The 26832-nt window shown below is 43.2% G+C and overlaps 1 protein-coding gene across 11 annotated transcripts in view; it reads right to left on the bottom strand.

The window, feature by feature from the left end:
- The window catches only part of AFF2 (AF4/FMR2 family member 2), a 486016-nt gene that overhangs the window by 133738 nt on the left and 325446 nt on the right, over positions 1–26832 (bottom strand). For 5 of the 11 annotated variants that reach the window (XM_013984014.2, XM_005654300.3, XM_013984020.2 and 2 more), the window contains exons 5-7: positions 25664–25750; positions 20171–20207; positions 19811–19862 (exon numbers count right to left, since the gene is read on the bottom strand). In XM_013984014.2, the coding sequence (XP_013839468.1) occupies positions 19811–19862; positions 20171–20207; positions 25664–25750 (176 nt within the window). The remainder of the gene's footprint in view (positions 1–19810; positions 19863–20170; positions 20208–25663; positions 25751–26832) is intronic. The other 6 variants (XM_013984028.2, XM_013984031.2, XM_013984035.2 and 3 more) reach the window with 3 other exon arrangements.

Here is a 26832-nt window from a genome sequence, read left to right as displayed (position 1 = left end):
TGGCAGAGAAAACCATGGGAGACCCACGCTGCTTGCCTAGCCTATATCCTGCCCCCTTTTTGTAAAGTGATGCATTGTTACCTAGATAAATGGTCTTTGTTTTGTCTTTTCTTTTTTAATCCTGGTGGGGTAAAGGCCAGTGTAAAATAGCTTCTTTTTAATTGAATCTATTCTGTGTACACAGTGTGTCCATAAAAGCGCCTCCGTCATTAGCGTTTGGTCATGCAAATGAAGGTGCCCCGCTGTTTCTTTCTCCCTTTATGAAATGCCCTTTCAATCCATGTTTGGGACAGGACAGGACCCTAGCGACTTGCAGCTTGTTTTATTCTGTGTGGCCACGAGAGGACTTTCATTCATGACAGGGTAGCTTTATAATGACACGTTATCACAGACAGTACCTAGCCTGTTTCTTCCTCCTGCAAAGGATGTGGCATATTTGCTGAATTCACCACAGTCTAGGAAAGCTGTTCATTTGATCTGGCAAAGATTCCTTTAATTTGGGTGTTTCTCTGGATTCCATTATGAAGCCTCTGTCCTTTCACTTCAAAGTAAACAAACACACTCATTGATCTTTAGAGGACTATCAAATTTTACTGTAAAACATATTATTGCCATATCATTTTCTTCAGTGCTCTAATAACGTTATTTCACATTATTCAATTTGTGACCCGCCTCTTGCAGTAAAATGTCACGAGTCTTCTCGGAGTGAGTTAGAGTTCGCACAAGAAGTAGAAAAATAAATTTATTTAAAACAAGATGGAGTTCTGGCTGCTAACACATTATAAATTGCTCTATTTTAAATGTCTGAACTGGGCACACTTAAAATACAAGGGCATGTTTCATTAGCGTTTATGCCATTTTTCAGGCGACTTTTCCCAATGTTACACCCATCATCAGATGAGAGAGAGCTTGTCAGGAAAAATTACAGTTAATGGTAGTTAATGGTGGCTAAATTCAATGGACTTGTTTCTATTTTGTTTTACTCTTGCTGGAAATAATGAAAGTATTACATGAACAACCCTTACGTTGCTTGCAAAGACGCATCCAGTTCCAATGGTAGGTAACATAAAGCTTTATCTGATTTATAAAACAATCTGTGTAAACCTATTTTTATGTTTTATTTGATTCTAGCCATTAGCCTGAGCTAGGAAGTAATTCTAAAATATATCGCACAGCAGCAATTTGCTGCACTATGCCAAATTAATCTGCATAAATCTATACCTGTTTTCCAGGACACTGGAATGCATGCTGGTGAAAAAGAAATACATTCGGACTGTTGCGTTTATGGAATTTGGGGGAAAGTCAAGCCACTGGGCTTCACCTCAAATAGGCATGCTCACCTCCGCAGAGGCAATGCCTGTTGTCTACTGACCACACCACCAACAAGATGCCTAGTTCTCGATTATTAAACCAGAAGTTGCAGGTGCAGAGAAGCCTTTCCACCCTTTTCGGCTCATCTGAAGTCACTGAGTTGGCTCCCCAGCCAGTCGGAATTGGCCATCCTTTTGAAAAACCACATCAGTTACCCATTTGAAGCCAATCCATGTGGGCTTTCAAGGTAGGCCAACTGGCAGAGTGACATTCAATCAGTATTCTGCCTGCTTCTCTCTGAGTTAAATATCCCTCATCGGCCACGCGCCGAATGATGAAGACGTGCTTGGAGGGCACTGGACCTTAACAAAGGACACCCAGTGCAGCATCAGCGAATCTCTGAGCCCTTGTTTGATATTTTTCAATTTGTTTCTGTCCTGGCTTTCATCAGAACTCCGTTTCAGTGAGGGAAAGGCCAAAGAAGGATCTTCTACCGCAAGGCCAGATCCACCCTGGGGTTGATTTGCTGGCAGACTTTTATCTTATGGCAACATAAGAATCTTCTGACTTTTAAGAATCTAATCTCTACTTCTTTCTGTCATGAAAATATGCATTCCTTCTCAGCTGCCACCTGGATTTCCAGCATCATTTCCACCCTATCCCCTTTCTCTCTGTGGCGAGAAACAAGGACAGCTTCTTCTTCTTCACAGTAAGAAGCATCCTTATAAAATGATAACTTGACAACCTGACGACTTTGACAAGACAATCTGAGCATCTGTATCTACTTTTGGTATTTCCTCAAAGAGGAACCATGAATCTAGATTGGAAGTGTACTGCTGCAGCTGTGGATGTCCTTGAAAAAGTACCTTGCTGCTTGGATGCTGGGATCCCGAACCTCAGTGAATAGGCCATCAATCAAACAGAATTTGCACTAGAGGCTGTTAGACGGCCACTCCTAGTCCAGTAACCAAGATAATGCAAAGAAGAGCTCTGACGCTCAGACAGTGAGATCAGGTGTGTGATTGTCATCGTCTTCCCCCAGCCACTCCCCACCTTGAGGGCACAGTCTTAGAGTACTGTTGTACCACTCTCTCACAGCACTTTGTAGTTTCACCTTTGTTAGTGTGTGTGTGTGTGTGTGTGTGTGTGTGTGTGTGTGTGTGTCTCGAGGGGGGCGGGGGCGGGGGCTCATTCTTCTATTGCTGAATTCCTTGATTGAACCCTACCAATTTGCTGAGAAACATGATATTTACAAAAATGGGTCTGTGACACGCATGCATAAAATCAGCTGTGATAAGGACGCATGAGAAAATCTAAAGACAGAGAGTTCTTCCCAGAAAGAAAAATGTCAGTGTTCGAGTTCCTCCATAGGATAAAGTGGGTATTAGAAGATATTCCAAATACAACCACTGGCCCGTCTCTCTCTACAAATTTTACCAAAATGCATATGACTAATATTGAGTACCCATCAGAAATAAATACAAAGAACAATATATAATTGGTGAAGGCAGAAAGAGCCAACTAATCAGAGCTCATCTCTGTTACCCATCAGTATTTTGGGTGCTTTCATATCCAATCAACTAATTATCTGCCATCAAGCCTCACACAATGTGAATGAGATAAGACATAATGAAAATTATAAATTGCTTGTATGCTATGCTCATTATTGTAAAATGTGTTCGAAACTAATGTTTAAGTCAATAAACTAATTAAAATGATAATTAAATGGAGGACTGTGTACACAGAAACATCTTGTTTTCGGCATGTAGCTCACTCAGAAGACCAGAAATACCAGGGTAGGGGGTTATAATACCAGCTTAACTACGTAGTAGATGTTCCTCATAACAGGAGATCTGTTATCAAGAAAGTACTTAAGTAAAGGACACATTCTTGGCCTCAATTGAAAATATGATTTGGCTGTTTGGGAAGGAATACATCAGTGCTGATAGAGCCAAGCAGCACACAGAACACCAGGGCAAAATGGGAAATTCTTTCCTTTAGACTCGGGACTGTGTGATGCAACCTCCCTCCCCAAAATTGAAAAATAAATTATCTTTGAATTGTGTTTTTTTTTTTTTTTTTCTCAAGCAATGTTACGCAAGGTTGCATTCCAAAAACACATTCCCAGAGGGTGGAGGGACGACAGCCCAGCACACAGCCAGCCCGGCAAGACACAGTTTGAGGTGGACAATCCACACGCTTTGATTTGAGGTGACTTCATTACTGCACGTTCAATAGTACCAGCATTCAGAATGGTCTCAAAAGTCACCAGGATAATAGGACTATTATCTATCTTGGCAATACCTAATAAAAAGCTCTTAAGCACATCCAGTCCCTGGTTTTATAAAACATGGCAGTGAATTATCTCCCAAGAACGTTCAGTGAGTCTGCAGCGTTTCTTTCTCTATGCAGCCAGCTTCTCTCCCCACAGTGAGGGAAGATGATGGCCAAGCATTGGAGTCAACCACCCAGGAGACATCTTCCAGCTGCAGGCAGTCTGGGGAGGGCGGGAACCCAACCAAAGGCTCTCTCCAAAGAAATCTTCCAAGAGAAAGTGGGTGGTTTTTCAGAACACCCTCCAAATTATTAATTCAAAAAGAAAGCCTCCATGATTTCTGAATACAAATTGTAATTTCACTAAGCTGCCGAAAAGGGATGTTTGCTTTAAAACATTCTTTCTGATCTGGTGGAGCAACTAGAGAAGTGGACTGAGGGTGGCAAGATAAAAAAAAAGAATGAGCATCTCCACTCCAGGTAGCTGGTGAAGCTGCATCTACATAGCTACTCACAGAGAATGATGCTGTTATCTAGTTGGGCACAGCTGAAGTTATTCTGGGGAAAAAAATTCTATGGCCAAGTCAGTTTGGGAAACACTTCCTATTCTATAGCCCTCCCCTTGAAATAGACTGCACATTAGCATATTAAAGGCTCAAAGAATTCCTACAATGAAAAGACTTGTTAGATTTTTTTTTTTAACCCACTGCTTCCCAAATATATTGGCTCATAAAAGGCCTTTTTTCCCCCCTGAATACCGATTAATCTATGGTAACTCTTTCATACTCATATTTTATGCTAAAGCACTTAGGAAAGATGAAATCTAGACATTTCATCTCTAAAATAATTTTGCCTTCCCCATCCACATAATTGACAGAAAAGTGAGGTTATTTCCCTCTGAACTGATTTGTCTCAAATATTCCCATCATTTGCATGGCATAAATAAGACCACACAGCCAAAGCTTCTGAGGGAAGTGGTTTAACACTAATAAGATTTGTTTAAAAGCCATTATAAAAACTCTGATTTTCAATTAGGAGATGAGATTTGATATATGAAAATTCTCGAAATAGTCACCCAGAGCTACATCCATGACTTCCCTCCCAACCTGCCAGTGGTCACGATGGAACAAGAAATAGGTCTTTTCTTTTTAAAGTGGAGAAGCTCATTGCGTTCTTGGACATTATCTGAGAAAACTGTATTTGAAAATATGTCTGAAATGACTGTTCTACAAATAACAGACACAGAATTGATCCTATATGGTCAGCTCAGAAAAACCTTTGTTAAAACTGTTCAAGCTGAATTCCATAGGCAAGTTTAAAACTGTGTTTGGCCAAATGATTGGGCGAGTGCTTGCATTTGTTTCAGGGGCTAGAGGTTTTCATGTAGAGGAAGAGGACTTTCCCAGAGAAAAATCATCTTAGAAGCCTAGCAAATCCACCTAAGGTCCATCTCCGTATTGCTGTAAATGTTCCTGCGTGATTTGACCCTCTCTCCAACAGAGACTAAACACCTTAAAAAAACAAACAAACAAACAAACAAAAACAAGCCAAGTCACGTTGTTACTGCTGCAGCTCTGGTTACATCTGTGGAATGGGTTCCATCAGGAACTTCTGCATGCCTCAGGAGTGGTCAAAAAAAAAGCCAAGCCATCAGCATCTTACTGAAAACATTCCACTTAAAGCAGGGCATTGTGTCTTCTGCATCTGAGATGCACTCATAGTTCCCAGGTGCGCAGATCTCAAATGATGCTGCACAGCTCAGCCCCAGCTCCCTTTGCAACAGCATTTTGCTCTATTTGAGACGATGATTCCAGGTAACCTTTCCACCCTGGCTGCCAGGGTTCTTTAGAGAATTCACGTTCCTGAGTGATGCAATGTCACGTCTCTAGTCACTGATCTGTCCATTTTGCGTGGGCTGTGGATTGTCTGCGCTCCATTCCATTTCAAATGTGAGTCATGAAAACTACTCTAATTTTCTCCCTAATTTAGTGTTAGATTTTCAGCTCATGGAATGTGTCCATGAACCAGGCAAACTGAAGGAGGAAGAAGGGACCGAAGGATTAGGTTCCCATGAGAACAAGAACAAGGCAGTGTTTGATTGACTGCTGCTGAAATACGGCATTTCGCTAATTATGAATGAGCATTATGGAACTACCTCTGAGGCAGCCCGTGGCATCTCCAGCTCTGCTTGTGTTAGTGAAAGCTGCTGGACTCTAAATAATTAATATTAATGATGATCACACTCTATAAACCACAAACCCTAATTTTTAAAAAATATTTTTACCTTTTCATGCTATACAGGGAAGCATCACTTTGCACAATGGATTTGTTTCTGGAAAGTGCATGTAAATTGATGTTTTGAAAATCAAACCATATTGTAAATGCATGAGATGAGCTTACTATTTAGAGGAAACCTGCGGTGAATCATTTTCAAAGTGAAGGATTCTTTTTAAGGGTGAAAAATTACCTTTTTATCTGTTTGGAAATATATGCGAGGATTTCTGTGACAGGTTTGCTTCAAGTGGGGAAACATCTCTATATGTCTTTTCTTCTTCTCTCCCACGTAAAATTGTGAGTTATAATCATGACTCTCCTGCTTTGTCCCCTGCCTTCTTTTGAAAAGGAGGAGCTACCAAAATGCTATTTATAAGAAACACTGCTTTGAAATCTTTGTATATATGCACCATTTATATTTTTTGGAATGACACTAAGAAAATAGTTTTATACCACAGGTTCAAATGTGGGTAATTATTTCATGACTTTAAACTGGAAATTGTTTGACATGCTCTGATGTTCATAACCAACGGTCTCATCATATCACACTTTTTTTACATGGAACTAAAAGACCACAAATCTGACCCAAACCATGATTTTAAAAGCCGTGTTACTTTAGTTTAGGTCTACAAGTTTTAGCAAGAGTAAGAGAGGGATGGATGCTTAGAAATGCCTCCTACCATTCTATAATTTTGGGACATAGAGTCTAGGAGCTTAAAGTAAAACTTTATGCAAAAGAATGGTCTTTGGGAAGCCGTGTTCTTCCACAGAAGTGGTCTCTTAACCAGGATAACTCAGGCTGTCCAGAGAAAACATCACTTTCCAGAACATGGAAATTCATTTACTTGTACTGACAAATTTATTTGACCTACAGTTTCAGGTTCTTATAATAATAAAGGTGACAGTAGAAAATACAATTGGTGTCAGTTTCTAAGTGATGTGACAGATTGGAAAGAGTTCATTGAATCTCCTTTGATTCCATTTTATTCTTAATTTATGTCACATTCAGAATCAAATTGCTAAAGATGGTTCTTTGCTCAGAACTGTTGTCTCCTAAAACTGCCCTCCATTTAACATACCACTTAACTAAATGCCTTACAGTGTACTTTTCCAAGCAAGGGAAGAAAAAAAGATTAGATTCGGGGACTTGAAAAAGATTTTCTAGAAAGAAACACTAACAAATATTTTTTTTAAAAAAATGCATATCTACTTCCTGAAGATACTCTCTTAACCCAGTGCTTAGGAGTGGGGAAATAGCCCCTCGGTGGATTATTTTTCATAGTTCACTCAGTAATGTGTTTACTAAGTCACTGTTACAACTATGTGTTGATATATTTTGATATACAGTATGTTCTACAATAGTGTGTCTTCTGAGATTTCATTCTTATTTTTAAAACCTATTTAAATGTTATTTTACCTTCCCTCGCAGCAAAAACAAGCTTATTTCTCAAGGGAGTCAGAGTCAAGCCTGATCATAATTAAAGGCAGAGTCTGGAGTGTCTTTGTAGACTAAGGAAACAGAAGCAGAAAGATAGCATCAGGAATGATTTGCCCAGGCAAAGGAAGAGAGTGCTTATTTTACAGAATGGTGGGGGCCGGTCCATGAAATTTTAGTCATATGTTTCCTTATTTGGATGAATCCCCTTAGGCTTCCCCCAAAAAATGGGAATTCAGAAAGGGATTCTGTTCTACTTGATTAGAAAACTGTCAACATGCTTGTTACAGTATTTCAGAAACAGTTATTCGTACCTATATGTGAATCAAGCAGCCCACAATTATGAAACTCCTCCAGTGATGAGTTTACCAAAAGTGAGAGGCTACCCTGGGAATCAGGGGCAGAGAATGTCTTTGGTCAAGTTCTGGTCCTCTGTTATCTCTGAGGAGGTGCTGTAATTTCCCAAGACAGAGTCCAGGTGGATTCCAGGACTGGCCATTTATGAGTAGGCAGGAAGGCTGCGGTTCAGAGGTCTTTTCCTGGAGTCAGCCCAACAGAGGCTCAAGACATGAACCCAGCAATATTGGCTGTGAGAACTTAGTTTCCATTCACGAACCTCAGTTTCTCTTGTGTGAAATGTGAGTCATAGTGGTGCCTACATCTCATCGGGTTGTGAATATCCAATTAGCTAGTGGATAGAAAAATACTCAACACAGTGCCTGGACTTAATAAGTCCTACCTAGCTTCTTCTGTTTGTTTGTTTTTTTAAAAAAAAATAATCGCAGAATTAAAAGCACAGCTGTGGCTGTGATCAGAGGCCACGATGAGTTCCCAAGAAGAACAAAGTGCCTAGTACACAAAGTGGATGCATTTAAGACATTTTAGCCATTCTTCATTTTTATCCTCAGGTCCTAGGGTAGGTGAGTCAATAAAGGAGAGGTTCGATGGAAGGTTTGCTCATTCTGGAGAGATCTTCCTCCAACTGAAAGCCTTTGGGACAGGTCAGGGAATGGATGGAAAGGCTCCCCAAGTGACTGGAGGTTGGAACACAGTGAAAATGGCACTGATTCAGAATAATAACGACAGTACTAATCATAAGCATAATGAATAAAAATGGTTAATGTCTACTGAGAACTTCCTATGAACCAAACACTTCAGTCATTTAGTCCTACGATGCGGGGCCTATTACCACCCCCATTTTATAGATGAGGAAACTGAGTGACAGAAGGTTAAGTAACTTGGCCAAGGCCACATGACTGTAAGATGGTAAAACGGGGATCTGAACCCAGACAATACAGCTGTGGAGCCTGTTCACTTCAATCTCTGCACTGCATTGCTTTCCATGACTACAGTACTCAGACATACACACGTGCACACTCACGCATTTGTATTTCTTTTCTTCTCTCTCTCTCTCTCTCTCTCTTTTTTTTTTTTTTTTTTTTTGCTTTTTAGGGCCAAACCCATGACATATGGAAGTTCCCAGGCTAGTGGCCAAATCGGAGCTGTAGCTGCCCGCCTACACCACAGCCACAGCAATGCCACATCCTTAATACACTGAGCAAGGCCAGGGATTGAATCCATGTCCTCATGGATACTAGTCGGGTTCGTTACCACTGAGCCACAATGGAAACTCCTATATTTCTTCTTATGATAGTACCTTTTCAATATAGATTGAGGAATCTAAGCATAAAAGATCTCAAAAATGTTAAGATTAACTCAGAATAACTGACACCTTCTGGATCCTTACTTCACCACATACCATTCACTCAATATCAATTTCCGGTTACCAAGGAGGAAGTCCTGTACTAGTTGCTAAGGAACACAGACCCTTCTCCCTAAGAAGCTCACAGACTCTATTATGTCAGTAGAATTTTAAGTGCTACCTGAGGTTCTACAGCCCTCTCAAGTGGAAGACTGGTGGTGTTTGTTGGGTTTTCCAGAACATTCCTTAGGAGGAATGTCACAATTAGGTCATCACTCTCCCAGTTTCCTCAGCACATAGACTGACCAAACCAGGAGGAAGAGATTCTCAAGCGACATGAGGGGCAATCTCCCCTCAGGTCTTCAGTTAGAGGTACCCCTCAATGGAGGATGAGAGTTCCTCTTGCTCCAAATGCCTCACTCCCAACGACCTGATATTGTTCAAGTTCTTTTTTATTTAATCTTTATTTCATATTGAAGTATAGTTGATTTATAAAGTTGTGTTGGTGTCTGGTATGCAGCAGAGTGATTCAGCTATACATGCACATATATCCATTCTTTTTCAGTTTAATATTTGATATCTGTTGTGGGGAAAAGAGTCTGCCAACTTTCTCAGAGCGAGAGCATTATCACTGGTGTGGAACTGCACCATTCAGAAAGTTACAGAGGTATTTTTATATTATTATTATTATTATTATTATTTTATTTTTAAATTTTTGGTCATGCCTGCGGCATGCAGGAGTTCCCAGACCAGGGGTTGAACCTGTGCCAAAGTAGCTACCAGAGCCACAGCAGTAACAATGCCGGGTCCTTAACCTGCTGCATCACAAGGGAACCCCAAGAGGTAGTTTTATGTGTTGTCTAAGGAACACATTCAAATCCTGTTGCAGCATGTCAAAAAAAAAAAAAGTGCCTGATCAAATTTTTAAAAATCCTCTCACAGAACCACAGACATAGACTACAACTAATTATAAAGCCAAACTCACCATGATCTACTTGTCTTGGAAGAGAAATGCAAAAGGAAGGGCAGGATGCCTGGAATTTCAAATGCCTCCATCAGCTAACTTCTTCAGAGACCAGGTACCCTGTATTCCCTGGGTCCTATTTCCCTGGCCTAGGAAGTGTCAACATGACTTCCAGCTCATCATACCACCGGGACAATCAGCGACTACTTGCCCCCTTGATGGGAAAGTCTGTCGTGTGCCCACTCTGCAGTCCCTGCCGTGTAGAACCCTGGCCACAGCAACTTGAGGTTTGAAAGTGGCTGCTATTTGAACCACAGCCCAATGAGGTTTGTCTGGGATGCACCTGCAGGAGCATCTTCTCTGAGCGTCTTTACATCTTTACTGTGCCTCTTGGCTTCCTGCCACCCTGAACATCACAGCTCTTTCGGCATAGTATCAACTGAGCTGAATTTGATTTAAATTTCATGCAGAAAACTGCTTTGCTTCAAACCACAACCATTTCTTTTCTGTTTAAAAAAATCTATCAAGATATAATCTTTTTGTGCCCCTCCACACACACTTTCTAGCAGACAGAAAGGCAGATTATTTCAATCAAGAGGCTGTCGCTGACAATTGTAAGCAACCTTTCTCCAAAGTTCATGGCAGCAGTGAACTTTTAAATTTCTTAGTGACTGTCAGAATCTAATTTTCAAAGCATGGTTACCACAGTAGCAACCTGGAATTTTAATCCAGTTGTAAAGGTCAAGATAGGTCACCAGCTTCAGGTCCTCTTCAACCACAGAGTAAGAGAGCACCCCCAAGAAGCATGAAGATAAAGAATGGACCTAACACCAAATTCTCTAAGACAGCGAGACTGTAAAACGTGTATGAGTTTTTTTTTTTTAACTTTTCAAATTCTTCTCAAGTGCTGAAATTATCACTGAATCGAATCCTTTCTCATCATGGTGGAACATGCGGAAGAGTGCTAGGGAAACCTCATCTAAGTAGGAGGGGGTGGCCCACAGAGTGACTGATTTTCAGTCCATTGCTCCGTTGGCATTGGGAGTTGATCCTTTGAGTCAAACCACATCGACACAACATTTGTGAGAAGTAAAGGCAGATATCAGCAAAAAGAGCACTCAACTAGGCTCAAGAAGTGGGACTGAGCCTTGAAACAGCAAGTTGTGTGAACTTGGGGCTCTCATGTAAGCCATCTGAGCGTGGCTTTCCTCACTTTTAACACGGGGAGAGAACTGATGCAATGAACTGATGGCAAAGCCCATTCATGAGCTCGTCCAGTGGTGACATTTCATGGCGGAGTCTGAGCCATAGTGCATCTCCTTTTTGTATATGTTGATACAAAGACTCATAAAGGTATCAAGTGACTTCATCAAGTCACATGGCAGGAAGTGAAAGCACTGGGATCTGGGTCACCTGGAAATGGAGGCCCAGCAGCTGAGGCCTCTCAGGAGCAATAGCAACCCCCTCCCCTCTCCTGGCTCCCGGAATTGAGTTAAGCCCAAATGTGACAAAGATAAACGCTCCATGTGGGAATGGAAAATGTCACAGAAAGAGAAAGTACTTCTTGTCTCTGTACTTAATTAATGATCAATGGAGACAGAGAGAAAAGCTTGAATTTCGTAACCCAAGAATCCTGGAGTGAGATTGCGTCTCCTTCCATAACTGGCTTTGTGATCTTGAGCCAGTCCTTCCAAGACTCTGAGATGAAATTTGCTTCTCCATAAAATCGGTTTCATCTTAGAGAGGTGTTGCGAGGATGGAGGGTGAGGAGATGAGTGAACCAGGGTGATGGCTCAGTGCACAGCATTCCAGGCAGGCCTGGCTGCAGGTTTCCACCAGCATTGGCCATCCGGCCATGGGTGTTTGGCGTGTTTGTTAGGTGCCCTCTCTGAGGACAGTCCTGGGAGTGGGGATGATGGTGACATCCCACGTCACAGATGCTGTGAGGATGAAACAGCTAATGCTTGTAAAGTGTGTGGGCCCAGAAGAGGTGACTATTATCACCCTAGCGCACAGCTCACGTGCAGTTTCTTTGCTTCCCTTCTGTCTGTATTATATGATGAATGAAAATGATTTTGGAGAAATATAGAATGACCCTCTCAACTTCTAGATGCCACAGACAATTTCTAGATACCGTGAGCATTAGGTACTTTCTGGATTTTTCTCTTGAAAATCTAGAAATTGCCCATAGAGTTAGAATCTTGAGCTCTCTATCTAGGATTTTAGAAAGTGGGCAACTTATGCAGAAATGAGGTCACTCCTGAAGTTAGGCAATGGAAGTAGCGGCATTGCAGGTTGGTTCCTCTGTAAATCATGACCTTCTATGCCCTTTTGCCCTGATGGCTCTCTCAAGGCATCTTGGAACCTTCCAAGGACCAAGTGGTATATTAGAGGTGGTACTGGTAGGTATCAGCTTTCAAGATCCCACAGGGCAGATAACAAAGAAAAATAATTTTACTCATTTGGTTTTTAGGAGGCATACGCCAACCCCACCCTCCTCCATCCCGCGGTCCCAGTATTGGCAGCCTACTTGGAGATGTCGGTCGAATAGCTTGGAGACCTTTTCCTTTTCTGGTCCTCATCATTAAAGTGGCTGGATGAACCACAAGGAAAGGCATGTGTCAGATTTTTCAACTGATTTTACAGCTGTAATTGTGCCAGCATCTGCAGTGTTCTACCAACACTGCTCCCCGCTCCGTAAAATGGAAGGGCTTTTAGCAGCTCTGAGAAGGTGTCAAGAGCACACCATTTCAACATAACGTTCTGATAATGTAATTGCCATGAAGTATCTGGCTGCTGGCAGGATGCTTGATAGGACGGAAAAGCAGGATGTGTAGTTCAGAAGCACAGTGGATATTCCTTCTCATCTAGTCCAGGCTCAGTTGGGGGAGGTTTCTTGTTAGTTATATTAGTTAGTTAGTTTCTTTCTTTTTAATTTGTAGGAATGATCCATGCGGCTTTCTGCACTGCTGCTCTATTTTCTTCACCTGGGCCTGGAAGACGTGTCAGCGCTCTGACTGATGAGCTCTGGCCCTGCAGCCATCTGGGAAATCCGGGGACAAGGCAGCGCGTTCTAATGGGGATGCAGAATGCTGACTTCCAGGCCCAGCTCTGCCACTCCCTAGCTGGCAGACTTTGGTCAATATCTTCCCCTCCCTAAGCCTGGCTTCTTTTCACCTGGATCTAATAGGATTGCTCTGACACTCACAGGAGGTTAATGCGTTGTGTGAAAGTGCTATAAAATTATCAATCACTGGGCACACGGGAAGTAGCCCTGGTCATATCGTTTTACGATCTAGTAACTGTAAAAAGAGTGCGCATGCCCCTCATGAGATCAGTTGCATTCGAGGGGCCAGATATTCTGGGATACAGAGGATATGCACTTATGTGCATGCATGTGTGTGTGTGATCAAAACATTATGTACAATTAGACAACTGTAATTACTTTTAACTTCGGTTCCTTGCTTATTCACTCCAGCAACTTCAACCAGCACGATTTGCTTCACTGCCATTTACTGTTCAAAATCTCTAGGAGAATGCAGCAATAAAGCCATTGGTTGATGACACCGGGAATAACTTTTAAAAATTATTCCATCAGGTGGATATAAAATAAAGCAACTTTCTAATGATCAAAAAATATTGGTAAGCATAAAGGTGATGGATAAATCTATCATAAAGACAGATGCAAGTATCAGTTCTCCTGTTTTTCCTAATGGCAAAATGGAGATTTCTGGACAGGGAAGGTCCCATCACAGGCCACCGAAATCACCTTTATAGGGATTTTGTGTGGTGGTAAAATCCCCTGCAGGCTTGGATCTTGCCACATCACCAAAGGAAGCATCTCACAGGCATGGGGACACCATCTGGCTTTGGGCCACTGAGCTGAGGCTGGACCGGTGCCCGCCTACAGAGTCCCCATCATCATGTGCTGTGTATGAGAGACCTGACTCGGTGGCAATATTCAGATCTAATCCTTTCCCTGATGGCAACCAAAATAATGGGCCATTTTGGCCAGCTCTGTGGTCGGTGTCCTGTGGTCTGATGCCAGGGCAAGGCCACACCTGAATTCAAATCAGTAGGGCCCGTGGGATGGCTCTCGTGCAGATTAACTGTGTGCTTTGCAGTCTGTCCCGCTGTGGTTTGGTTACTGTGGCCCTTTGGGGGACTCACTTGACAGCTCTGAGTTGTGGTTTCTGCTGCCGTGAACTGTAATGCAGGGTGACTCCCGTGGGCCCTTTGTCAAGAGAGACAGCGCCTGGCACACAGCAGGCACTGAGTAAGGGTGTGCAGCCTTTCTCTCGGAGTTAGCTCACTGCCTTGTCCAGTGCTTTCTACACAACAGGGGCTCAATGCACTGCATTTGTCTTGAAAGGAATGAAAGCTTGAGTGAGCAAAATTAAATATGGATGCAAGTCAGGGAGAAAAGAGGAGATACTTGACTTTTCCCAGAGAGAAAGAGAGAGAGATGTTTCTTTCTAATTACAGAGGTGTCTTGGAGTTCCTGTCCCGGCTCAGTGGTTAACAAACCCAAGCAGCATCCATGAGGATGCGGGTTTGATCCCTGGCCTCGCTCAGTGGGTTAAGGATCCAGTGTTGCCGTGACCTGTGGTGTAGGTGGAAGACACAGCTCGGATTGTGCATTGCTGTGGCTGTGGCGTAGGCCGGCGGCTACAGCTCTGATTCGCCCCCTAGCCTGGGAACCTCCATATGCTGAGGGTGGAGCCCTAAAAAGACAAAAGACAAAAACATAATAGTAATAATTATAGAAGTGTCTCAAAATCCACCTGAAACCTACAAATCTTGGGCATATGAACAAAGATGCAAAAATAAAACCTGATCTTTCAAGATTTATGCTCCCTGAGCAAAAACATGTCTGTTTTCAGCTTGTGTAAGGAAAGTGGTAATCCACAAGTCCCATCAAAGGAGCCCTAGTTTTTTGTCTTGGAGCCTGTCAAGCACCAGCAGCTTCAGCTCTTCTTGACACGAACATTCCAAATGCCAATATTGCTTGTTGTCACATTAGCCAATATACAGTCCTCAAAATAAAACCCTCTTGATGTCTGATTACTCTTCTTAAGGACCTCATGCTGATTCATTTCAAACTGTGAATTACCTTTAATTCACAGCTTGAACAGGCTGCCAAATTTTGTTTTCTCTGCTCCCAGGTGGTTGTCCCTGATGTAGTGGAGAACTTCCAAAAATACATTAAGTCCTTAGGAAAAGTTGGCAAGCTCGAAGATGCAGGGCACACATGACAGGTTAAAAGCAAGAGTTGGCATACATCTCAGTTTGAAAGCCGGAACGGCTGCAACCAGCGATGATCAAGATTTACCCGTTTATTGGGAGAGTTCAGTTTGGCTGTTGTAAGCCTCAAACTGACTAGTAGTATTTCCAAGTTCCAAGGACCAACTCATGTATTCTGATTAAGGATTAATCTGATTAAGAAAATAACAGTCATTTTTTTTTTCCTGCCTCGTTCCACGGTTACTTTGCTACCAGAAATCCTATCTAAGTAGCAGACCAAACATCCACTTAGGGAAGAAAATATGAACTTTCTAGAGATGGGGGTTATTGCTGTGCTCCGATCTCAAGTCAGATTCTCAAAGGACAACGTTTTCAATGATCAAAGTTTTGGTAGAAAGATGGCCAGGGTGGTAGCGAATATGTTTTGTGTTATGAGGGTTTTTTTTGGGGGGGGGCAGACGTTTTTTATTTTTCCAAATTCATCTAAGAAATAATGTAATGCTTGTGATCGGGCATAGCAAACGGGCAAACATTCTAATAATATTTCTGTTCCCTGTGGTAATGAGATCTTCATAGCACATAGAGACAAGTTTAGAAGGAAGGATATTTTTGTTCAATAAAGCAATTTTGACCTGATTTCGAATCATCTAAAAACCGAGGGGTATCACTTCTCATCAACTTCAGCTCTTCAAGTCTATTTTAAGATTGTGTCTAGGTACAAAAGACCGACTTTGGTGGATCAGATCCCTGACTCCGTCAGATCTCATCAGGAGGGACGGCCCGGTGGGAAAAGAGAGGACTTGGGGCCCGCACAGCCCACATTCAAGCTTTCCCCTAAGAGCTGTGCAATTACTCGGGCCTTCTTACTCAGCCAACATGTCCGTCCGAGATAAATGTCCACAGTCAGGTTGTCTTCCCACTGGACTGTGTATACTTCATAAAGAGGGACTGTCTTCTAGCTTCACGTTTCTCCTCTGCAAAATGGGAATAACTCGGAGCCCCTCCAGATGGCTGCTAAATATAATAAGGTGAGGTGCATATAAGGACCAGACATGGGACGGGGCACCTGGCCTGGCACATGACCCAACAGCCCAATGATTATGCTTGGAAACACCTGCCCCTCCTGTGATCATACAACTTCCTCTCCTCCTGACTAGTGCTCCATTCAAGCATTTGCCCATCTGGTCTGCACGCCTGTCACCCACAGGTAAACTGGCCACAACTAATCTGTTTTTGTGAGGCTTTTCATCAACTCTCTGGGTCTAGGGCTGGAATGTTTTCAAACCTGTAGCTAATACCATAAATGAAGGAACTGGTTTTGCGGCAAGGAAACAACAGCACTATGGCTACATCTGCCTTTATGTTGGGCTTTTATGGAAACTACCCAGGGCTTCTCACCAGCATGGCTTAAAACACAGGAGCTACTTGATTAACAGAGGTCTGGATGATGGACAACTGGACTGAGCCCAAAGGCCGACAACCAAGGATAACAAAGGAACTGGATATCTGGAGCTACATCGTCCCTATAGCCTCACAGAAGGAGCTAAAGTCAAGGACTGACTGGATGGATGCCCTTGAGTTCATGAATGGTGTCTAAAACCACCTCTCAGGAAGCATTTGATCTGTCCCTATTTAGGATGGCTCATAAATGACAAAAAAGTCCTTTGTTTTCGTAAAGCCACTGTACGGACAAGTCATTGACAAGATGTTATAATCAACCAGATGAAGCAATCCAACTCAATGAAGACAATCCAAGTACTTTGGATTTGGCTTCAGTTTTCTTCTCCATTGCCCCTTAATGGCTTCACAAAGAAGCTAGAAGGTAACCCAATGTCTGGGGTGTCCATTTGGTCCCTGAATCTTCTAACTGAAATAAAGGGGTGGTTTAGAGGCAGAATGGTCATGATATTACCGTACAAATACACAACTCTACAGCCCAGGAAATACAATTTTACCTTTGAAAACCCACACCCCACTCTCTTTTTAGACCTTTTTTGAGGGAGGCTAGAAGAAACGCCTTTGGATTGAGAAGACCTGGGTGAAGCCTGTTCTGAGACTGTAATATAACTCAGACTCCTCCGGGCTGCTGGGTCTTCTTTCCTCCAGAAATTAAGGCTTAAAGTTAAATGCACTTTTATGTTAAGTTCAATCACTAAAGGCGTATAACGGTTTACATTTGAATTGTGACAAGTGTTTGTGTGTATACCTGTGTGTGTATACACATAGATGCATTACTTTGCTTAATTTCCCTTAAGTGGCTCTATCTCTATACCGTGAAACAAAAAGAAATTCCCCCATGATCTAAAGTCAAATCCTCCGAATCCCAGGTCAGTGCTTTTCCCCAACACTGTAACTGTCATGGAGCAGAGACTCAAGCCCAGGTCTCGAAAGTCCCCCAGTCCAATGCTCTTGCCTCATGGGCAGCCAGGGTTCTGGCTGGAGCAGGTAGGATGTCACCACTTAGATGGACACCCCATAAAAGGCACTGTGTGTCAATAGAGTAGACTGAGCCAGAAAAGCTCCAGTTCTCCAAAGGCCAGTTAGCCTGGCTGGTTCCCAGCTGGCACGCAGGGACCCCTGCTCCAACGTCTTCAGACCTGGTTCCCGGGCACCAGTCCTTATAAACCCTCCAGGCCCAAATGAAAGGTCTGCCTTTCGTCATCCAGGAAAAAGAGGCCAAGATGAGGAAAACTAATAAACTGGCCCAGTAATTAAGGGATTCTGTTTTACGAGACTCTGTCTCTCCCTACTGCAGTAAGAGGTAGGCGCTTGCCCTGGATATTTGCAAGCCTTGGGAAGGTGTTGCTCCTGCAGCCACCAAGCTCCACCCATTAGCAGTCTGTCTACACTTAGAATGGGATTGCCCTGCCAGATGGAAAATCCTAGTGGCTGACTTAAAAAGCACACTGTAGCAAACTATGGGGGAATGATCATAATGGCTAAGCTGATGATACTTTGGAAGCTAAAAATAAAAATAATGATTATAACTCTGATCTGTCCTTGTATTAAACCTATCCCCTACCACAAGAAGGGAATTTATTCTAGTCGAAGTCTGATGAACAATGCTTCAACTTAGATCAAGCTGCTAAAAAGAGAACAGTTCACTCACAAAACAGATTCAATGTCTTCTAGTTTTATCGATGCTTCCTACAGAGAACCTTAATCCTATTGAACGCCATACACCCTGTGCTATGAAGTGCAGTTCTCAGGAAATGCCGCCTCTAACTATAAACCACAATTGACAAGTTTATTTCTGTTAGTTACAAACTATTGAAATATTGCATTTTATGGTCTATATGGAAATCAGCATATCTCACAGCAGGAGCTTAATACTCTTGCTCTAGGAGTAGGATCGTTTTACAATGGAAAAAACATTTTTATATGTTTTCATGTTTGGAAACCTGCATTGATTTCCTGAAAGCTCAACCGTGTGTGTGTCTCTGTGTATGTGTGTCTGCGTGCGTGTGAATTTTATTGACTTTGTAATGGGAGTGGGGCAAGTTAGGAGTGAAGGGAGGGAGAATAAGTCTATTGTTCAGTAGGATAACAAAGGGGAGGGCAATTCAAGATGCTTAATGGAAAACCCGAAATGAACAGACTCAAACATGATTTTGATTTCCACGTTTCCCTATGATTTGGTCCTTAAATCAGGGTTATGGCTTTATTTTCCTCTTCCCTCTTTTTCTTTCTTGATTCTTTAAATGGGGGATTCATGGCGATGGGTCAGGGCTTTGGGTGCTTTGCCACGAAACAGAACCAAGAACGTGGAAGTACCACTGCCTTTCTCAGAGCCTCGGTCTACTTGGGAGTCATTCCCAGTTGTTTTATGCAATTATTCGTGATCTTCCAAAAGGTGAGCAATTCACTTCAAGTGTGCCATTAGGCCACTTGAATGTCAGAAATTATTTCATTTTGAAAATTTTCAAGTATGTGACTATTACACAGAAAAGTCAACTTCCATTTTCTATTATTAGGACTGAACGAAGTTGTGAGAGAACTACTCCCTTGATACATGCCCTCGGACACATGGAGATTACAAAATCTACACTAGTTAATCTGAGGAAACTGGTTTCTCCATACCCCTCCTTCAGTCAACATTAATAAAAGATGAGGCCAGTGCTGGGTGAACTGCAGGGCCCTGGCTTCTGACCTGCAACCTGGCGTCATGGGATCTCTTATTCTATGTCTTTAATATGCAGTCACCAGACGACCTGCAAGCGGCAATCCACTCAACACTTCATGTCCAAGCAGGGCCACCTAGGCAGGGCCTTTCTCCATCCTCGTCATGATATAATGACGTCTGCGGCTGAAGTTTAATGATGCTCAGACCACTCGTTGAGAATCTCAGTTGGTTTTGTGTCCCACGTATGGACCTGGCCCGTGGCTAGACCACTAGAGCGCATATACTGGGGATCTCATTCATCTTGACTCTAACTTGGGTATTGGGGGAAATCTCATTCGCCCCTCTAATCAAACTCCGTGTTCTTACGAGGCAAGGTTCATCTTTTCAAGGAGCAGGAGAGACAGTAAGATGTGCTAAGCACTGAAGTGCCTCTTCCCCGCCAAATGCCCCTGAGAAGCCTGTTTCAGAAACCCAAGTACTCACGACTTGAATGGTACTGACTTGGTAGAAGCTCTGCTGGTCGGGTCACTCCACTCTGCAAAAAAAAAGGGCACAGACTCTTACTCTCCATGTTCTCTACCTTCAAACGATTCTTCTGAATGAAACTGGTCTTGAACAAGAAGCCCTTCCAGTTATATTTTTTCATAGAATCCTGCCATGGGTGACAGTTAAAAAAAAAAAGAACCAATTGGATGTATCACTATGGGACTTTATGTTACTGTTATTTCATGTTTTAATGGTACTAGGTTGGAAAAAGAAGAAAGTGAAGGAGGAGAGAATATGATTGTTTGGACTGAGAAGGATTTAAAAAAAAAAACAAAAAACAAAAAACAAAACACCTACTTTGTAAGGCGAATCCTGGGGTCAGATGTTGGGATTCCTATAAGAAAGAACACAGAAAATAAAAACATTAGTTAAAGATTCAAGGGGAATGAAAGGTCAATTTGTTATTGCAGAAGATATAGCTTGAAAAATGTTGGCAAATAGGAAACCACTGTGAATGATTCCATTAATGGGGCTACTGTCTGTAGCTCTATTTGAAGGATAAACATTTGCCAGAAAAACCTGCTGCCACACAGCCATTACCGCCATTTTATCAGAATTATACGTAAGACTGGTATCTATTTGGCAACATGTGCAACATGGGAACAAATGACCCACATGTGTGAGATTCAAGTGTATAATTTCTCACTTAGCTAGGCAATGACGCCTCAGTGGAAGTAGAGAGGATTTGGTTCAAATAAACGAATGATGGTGATTTTTGTAGAAGTGTAAATAAGACTGTAATTAGAAGATCGGCTCACTTGTTCCATTTTATAGAAAACAACTTCAATTTTCTACCTTACCGGTGACACATATGCCATAAATAGATGTATCTTATTCTCACAAGGGACGTGCTCTTAATATTTCATTATAAATTTGCTGGAGAATAGGAAGCAATCTGAATTATGCTAGTGGTGCGCATTATCTGAAAGGATTTAAATTTCATTTGAAAGTCCCCCTAAATTCAGTTCAGCCAGTGTTTTGAGAAATCCGGATTTGTGCAGTTCAGGCTTTCTGGGAGCGTGGCACACCTGTGTGGATCCTGACAAAACCTGCAGGCAGAAGCACTGCAATGATGTATGGGGCACACATAGCTCCGAGCCAACTGAAGAGAGATTTTGGACTGCAAGGCAAGTGTTCTAAAACGGGAGACAACAAATTCCAGTAAACACAAGAATTAGTTACATCCATCACTGCTGTAAGTAATCTACTCTTGAAGCCGAATCTTGCCACCCTAGGGAGTAAAAAGAAGATCACGGCATAATTTATCTTTAAGAGAAGTAAGCAAGATGGAGTTCCTGGTGGCTCATCAGGTTAAGGATCTGACGTCATCACAGCTGTGGCTCAGGTTGCTGCTGTGGCGCGGGTTTAATCCCTGGCCTGGGAATTTCTGCATTCCAAGGGCATGCCCCCTACCCCCCACAAAGGAAGCAAGAATGATGGTGCTATGTTTTATTAGAACTGAACTTTTCAATATATTCAGCATGATTCTGTTGCCCAAGAGGCTTCTAGCATGGCCATCACTCTAGAAGACGACCATAAACTCCACAAAAGATGGAAAAATGCCTTTCAACGAAAGGGCTGTCACAATGCCCATGGAGTTTGCTGCTCAAGGGCTTCTTCGCCCTGCTGGTAGGCAACTGGCTTTTGACGAAAGACATGGACAAGCTTGGCCATTTGTTTCCCACCCCTTAGCAAATCATAGATGGCAAGGAAGAGGAAACACTTCTAGAGGCGCAGACACTGGGAACATTTAGATGTGGAAGCTGACAGCGTGGGGCAGGTAAAGAAAATGACACAGAAAGGTCAGAACTTAAAAAGCACAAGAATCTATGGCCATTTAATATAGAGACAAGCCTTCCTAGGCATCTCAACAGCTCTTGAGGACACAATTACAGCATAGTATACTATTATAGCACAGCACAATAACTGATGCTCAGAACAATATCTAAGTAATTAAGGAAGACTAAAGCAAATTCATGACAATTTTTATAAAAGACCAGGAAAATATTAATTAAATTTCAAAATGATCCCTATTATGTAATTCTTATGGAAGGATAACCATTGGTTATCTGACAATTTCAATCATACTGAATATCTCAGTTCCCAGAGTGCCCTTAACTAGATACCATATTTTTACCTTTAAAAAAAAAAAAGATTTCATCACAATTACATAGTGCAAGTTTGGGCTGGTATCCCTTTAGGAATCAATTAAGTTTCAAAGTCAAATAAAATATTTGATTAGAGAGTGAAACACAAAGCCATTCTTTGTACTGGTCGTAGAAAGCTGGACTGAGTTTCTACCCTTCATCCGAGTATTTCGGACATTAGACACAAACAATTAGTTATTCCGGGCATCAGGGCAGCGAAGCATGAAGCAAACTGGAGGGGTGTATTATTGAGTCAACTTGAGTCATGTATGTCATGTATTCTTGATGCAGTTTTTAATGTTTAGCTGGGTAAGACTTTTTCAAACCAGAATTTCAAAGAAATCAAACACCTTTGGATATGACCCAAATTACCTTACATACAGATCCAAGCCCGACTGGAAATAAACAGCTCGGCTGTGGAAAGAACTTGTATTATTCAGGCATGATTGTTGATGCACATAATACAATTACAAAAAAATATGCCTGACTTTGACCTGTGCATTTCTTACATAGACTTGTCACACAGGCCATTTTAGGAATAGACTATAATGATGCCAAATTGTCTTCACAAACTTTTGTGAGGCTATTTTAAATAATGGCCTTAATGACAATCCTACAGTCAGATGCTCCTGTAGGATCTGGAGTCTAGAGCAGGGGTCAGCAGACCTTTCCTGTAAAGGGCCAGACAGTAAATATTTTAAGCTTGGGGGGGCCTACGGTCTCTGTCATAACTCTGCCGCTGTAGTGTGACAGCAGTCACAGATAACACACACATGGAATTGTGTGGTTGGATTCCAAAAAAAAAGCTTCATTGATGGATAGTAAAATTTGAATTCAAATCCATGGGTGGTAGGTATCTCCACGAAGCTGATGGTGAACCTCTCCAGAGGACATCACTAGCTCCTGCCAGCTGCTGAGCAATGCACTCCCCTCCTTGGGAGTTTTTCCATTCTTTCCCAGAAAAGAGAGCCTTTTCAATTTTTCTTAAGTAAACTTAAGTAAGTTGAGAATTCTCAACCATGTCTTGATAAGTTTATAGAATCATAGACTCTTTGACCTGAAAGACCCACTGGGATTAAATAGCATGTGCTCACACGGATATGCACACATACACACACACACAGAGAGACCCTGCCATGTTGGTTTCTGTCAGCTGTACATACACTATTCCGGATGCTTTCTGAGAGCGTGGCGTCACTTAGTTCTGGTGCAAGCACCGAGGAAAGGGCCAGCACGCCAGTCACATGTATGTGCTGGAGATACCCAAGTTTTGGAAGATGGAATTTGGACTGGAGCACCTGCAAATTCATGGGAACTCATCGCCAGGAGTTCCCATCGTGGCTCAGTGGTTAGTGAACCCAACTAGCATCCATGAGGATACGGGTTCAATCCCTGGCCTCGCTCAGTGGGTCAGCAATGTGGCACTGCTGTGAGCTGTGGTGTAGGTTGCAGACGTGGCTCAGATCCTGCATTGCTGTGGCTGTGGTGTAGGCCGGCAGCTGGAGCTCTGATTGGACCCCTGGCCTGGGAACCTCCATATGCAGCGGGTGCCTCCCTAAAAAGACAAAAATAAAAAAAAAATAAAAAAAAAAAAACCCACCACCACCACCACCAAAAACCTATCACCAGAATGCCTGGATCTAAAGACTGTTTCCCTCATTACTAGCCGAGCACTTCTTGATGTATCCCTTTACTCTCTGCCTTAGTTTCCTCCTTTGTAAATTAGGGGTAGTCAAATTACCAATCTCTGAATTACAGTGAGGATTGAATTATTTACTATGTGTTAAGTGCTTAGAACAGGAGAGGCACATAGCAGCAGAATATGTGTTGTTATTACTGTTATTTAAAATGTGCTTTTCTTTCAAACCAACATCAAATGAAACAAAAGAGTGGGTGTGTAGCCATCCTGGTTTTACCGTTTTATCGCACTTACTTCTACCTTTATCAGGGAGTTGATGGCAGCACAGATAATTGGCAGAAAATGCAAATCAGGCCTGACTCCAAATTGGGCACTTACGACAAAAGCCCATTTAAACAACCAGTTCTATTGTATACACTTGCAAATGTCAAAATTGCGACTTGCACAAATTATCGCTAAAATTGGAGAACACAGCTGAAAACACTGCAATCGCTGTACAAGGGTTGGATTCAACTCCTGAAACGGATACATTGATCCCTTGGCTGAGATGGGGGGGCTGGGGGAGGGAGAAGGATACCAAGCCTAGGGCAGCCTGAGGAGGGAGGACGGGGCCCCAGGAAGGGAGGACAGCCCCCTGGACAGGGACAAAGGGGCTGCTGCTCCTTACTTCTGACCTCTGTCAAAGGTGGGAGGGGATAATTAAATGCAGTCTAGGCCAATGTTACTCTCAAAACAATGACTCTTAAAAACCATGGAATGTGACTGGTTTCTCCTACAGAGTCCAAACTCCTTGGCTGGCATTCAGGGTCTTTCACAGAGATGCACTTATTTGCCTGGGGTTCATCTGTTCTCCGCTTCCCAGCACACAGAGTTGGATCCAGCCACTCGAGGTCCTGGCAGTCTATGTCCCACCACCACCCGTCATGTCTTGGCATCTTTGCCATCCTCTAAGGCGCGGAGCGTTCCTCTTGTGGGAACTTCTCTACCTGTCAAAGTTGTCAGCAGCCTCCAGATGCGGCCACCTCTGAGCCCTTCCTCAACGCCCCGGGGAGTGCTAGGTCCTCCCCTGAGCCTTCTACTCCATGAAGACACTTGCTACATTTTTGTCATTGCATGTTTTCCTTCATGCCCAACTTTAAGCCCATCCTATATCCTCAGTAAGTGGGTTCTGAATAGAGGGATGGGTGGATGCATGGGTGGTTAAACGTATTATTAGAATGGCCATGTCTGCTCGGGCATTTTCAAAACTAATGGTGAGAAACAATTCTTACTGTGAGCAGATGAGGAAAAATATCACAGAAAACCTTTGACAAGAGGACTAGAGGAGAAAAGTTCTGTCAATACGTGTTGGTGTGTGAAGATCTGCCTGCTCCAGACTGAGGACTGCAAGTGAGACACACAAAAGTGCAAATCAATTCATTTATTTGGCCAAAGCGTATAGGGTTTTTTAATTAGAGATCATCTTGGGGCGTTCCCACTGTGCCGCAGTGGGTTAAGAACCTGACTGCAGTGGCTTGGGTCGCTGTGGAGGCACGGGTTCAATCCCCTGCCCAGCACAGGGGGTTAAATGATCCGGCAGTCGCTGCAGCACAGGTCGCAGCTGCAGTTAGGATTCCATCCCTGGCCTAGAAACTTTCATATGCCGCGGGTGCAGCCATCGCGGAAAAAAAAGAAAAAGGAAAAAGAACCCGTCTTGGATGTTGGTACATCATCTGTTTCCCAAGGGCTGAGTTCACTCTTCTCTCCATCCATCAGCTCTGCACGCGGTAACTGGGCGGGCGCTGGCGCTCTGGGGAGCACGGGTCACACGCCAGCATGCGGTGCCCAGTCTCTGACAGACTCTCCTTCCATGAAAATGCTCTTGTCTTATCCCAAAGGACAGGAGAGCGTCTAGATTTTCTGGCACCTGAACACCAAGGCTATTTCCGTTTTCCCAGAATCCACCTGGAAGACCCGTATACTTGAAATCAGATCAAGGCAACTGGAGGAAGGAATAGCACTGACCTGTCCTGGGGTGGAAAAAGTGCTGTGCTCAGAGTTTCCGGGAGTATGCATGGCAGTGAGAGGAGTAGGCCAGGGGTGGGTCATCTCCTGATGAGGAAAAACAAAGCAACTTTATTTGTGGGCACTTGGAAAATGAAACACCTTCTTGGCACTAAACATAGCCGGCCCTTTCTAAATACCTCCTGAGTTCACTGGCCAGGGAACCTCAAAGTCATTTGGTCCATGCCCCTACTACACCCCAGGGCTTGAAGCCTATCTGCCAGACAAAGGGCCATCCCCCATCCACTTGCACACTGCCAGTGACGGCGAGCTCACGACCCCTTGAAGCGGCCTGTCCCAGGTTGAGACAGCCTGATCGCACCATCCTTCCCGATTGGGAGCCCAAATCCTGTCACCCAGGAGCTCCGAGAGAACACCTCTTCTTTCACCTGACAAGCCTGCCGCTGGTGGAAGACAGCAGCCGTGTCCCCTGGTGCTGTCGCATCCTCAGTCGGAGACACCTACAGCTTGTTCATTCCTTTCTCAGAAACCTTCAACCGTTTTCTAATGCTTGCGTTCTGCATTCTGTCACCTATCTTCGGTGCTCCCGGGAGGGACTCCGGATTGCCCGGGGCTCTTCTAATGCAGCGGGTCCTGTCTCAGGTGTGATCTGCCAGCTCAGGGAAGGGCAGCACTGTCACCACCCTCGCTCGTCCTGCCTCTACTCTGACACTCAGATCTCAACGCAGTAAACCTAACAGTTAAGTGACACAATTATGCCCTGCTGCTGATTTTTTCATGCAAAGAGGAGGCCGCTGAGGGGAATTCTCTCATTTAGAGAGCAGGTTACTATGGGATGGGTAGCTCTGTTCCGCCCAGCCAGCCACAGTGTGTGTCTGTGAGTTCAGGTCTTAACGTAGGAAGAGCCCCTCAGGCGCCCACTCTCAGCCATCAGCAGGGGCACCTTCTCATTTCTTTCACTCACTTTGAAAAGAGGTGCTGTTCCAATTTTGCTTGAGCCTTAGGGCTCGTGGCCAATGCGCCCTACCCGAAGAGTAAGCGTACTTAAATTACATGTGCAGCATATCCCAGCCTCGGAGAGGTGACAAAGTGTGTGAAGCAGGAGGGTGCTTGCATGTGCTGGAGTCATCAAACATTTTGGTAAGTAAACATTCCATCGAAAAATTCAT

This window comes from Sus scrofa, chromosome X, assembly GCF_000003025.6.
Source record: "Sus scrofa isolate TJ Tabasco breed Duroc chromosome X, Sscrofa11.1, whole genome shotgun sequence".
NCBI classification, from domain to species: domain Eukaryota; kingdom Metazoa; phylum Chordata; class Mammalia; order Artiodactyla; family Suidae; genus Sus; species Sus scrofa.
Note: the sequence above shows the minus strand (reverse complement) of the source record. Positions and strands in the feature narration are given on the sequence as shown.